Source organism: Perkinsus marinus (genome assembly GCF_000006405.1).
Source record: "Perkinsus marinus ATCC 50983 genomic scaffold scf_1104296944668, whole genome shotgun sequence".
NCBI lineage: Eukaryota > Perkinsozoa > Perkinsida > Perkinsidae > Perkinsus > Perkinsus marinus.
Window position 1 is genome coordinate 1 of NW_003211327.1, and position 1,116 is coordinate 1,116.

The 1,116-nt window shown below is 48.8% G+C and overlaps 1 protein-coding gene across 1 annotated transcript; it reads right to left on the bottom strand.

The window, feature by feature from the left end:
• Positions 1-106: 106 nt before the first annotated feature.
• On the bottom strand, positions 107-731 carry Pmar_PMAR003788 (hypothetical protein; the record flags this gene model as incomplete). The annotated part of the gene is made up of 1 exon (XM_002780056.1): positions 107-731. A coding segment is annotated over one exon (625 nt), but the record flags the coding sequence as incomplete, so codon positions are not given.
• Between the last annotated feature and the right edge of the window lie 385 nt (positions 732-1,116).

Here is a 1,116-nt window from a genome sequence, read left to right on the forward strand (position 1 = left end):
GGTTCTAGAGGTGACTGGTGAGGACGTAGACAAGTCTTGATGGGTAAGTAGGTTGATGTAGAACGTATCCAAGTGAGGGCGTGGTGTACAGCGACCAGCTCCTTACGTGGAATAGTCCACTTAGTCTGTGAGCTTGGGAAGACTCCTCCACGAGCCATGACCCTAGTAGTAGTATCTTCACCAGTGGTACACCTCACGTCCACACCCCAACATTCACCAGATGCATCTGATGAGACCAATAAGGGGTAATTCTCCAAGTCAATGAACCTCTCGAAGCCTATTAACGTAGTTATTTCCGTACACGACGTTGCCCATACTTTGATCCGATGGACCAAATCATCGTTGAGCTTGTCGTCCCAGTTTTTATGAGCCTGACAGACTTCTCGCCAAAGTAGTCGTCCTTGTATGTCTAGCTCAACGTAGAGGCCAAGAGGGTCGTAGAGAGAAGCCAAGGCTGCACAAGCCTGTAACTTAGTGACTTCACCATCTGGCACGTAGCCGGAGTAAACCGCGTGGAATTTGTCGACGTCTAACTTGAGCAGGTATCCAAGGACGGACTTCTTGGCACCGTCGTTACCGTCCGCAGTCAACCAGTTGCAGAAGGACTTAACGGGGTCATTACCGAAGCCATGTCCTGTGAAGACGTGAGAGCCGAACTCGTAACCAAGTCGTGCTTCCTCTCTAGTTCTCCCACCGTAATAGAGGTCATCAACGTATTTGAGTAGTAACATTCTAGTAGGTATAGAAGGACCTCGTAATATATACTCTACGCCAGTCGCAGAGGGCATTAATAGTGCCTGCTCGATCTGCACGTTAGAGAGTAGTCGTGGTGGTGAACCGGTAACTTCGGCCTTGTGTACCTCACGTTGTACAGACAGAGAAGACGTTAGAAGTCGTTCCATTTCCAGTACCACGTCGTGGCTAATTGCCTCTAGCATACAGGGGCATTATTACTGCCAAAGGCGATACTCGACCATAGGACAGTATAGTTCCCAATACACGTATAACTGGAATAGCCAACGTCGTATAATGAAGCCTTCATCTGGCAGAATGCCTTGGAGACGTCGGCAGAGATGAAGTAGGGAAAGCTCCTCAGCTGTAGTAGTACTCCTTGTA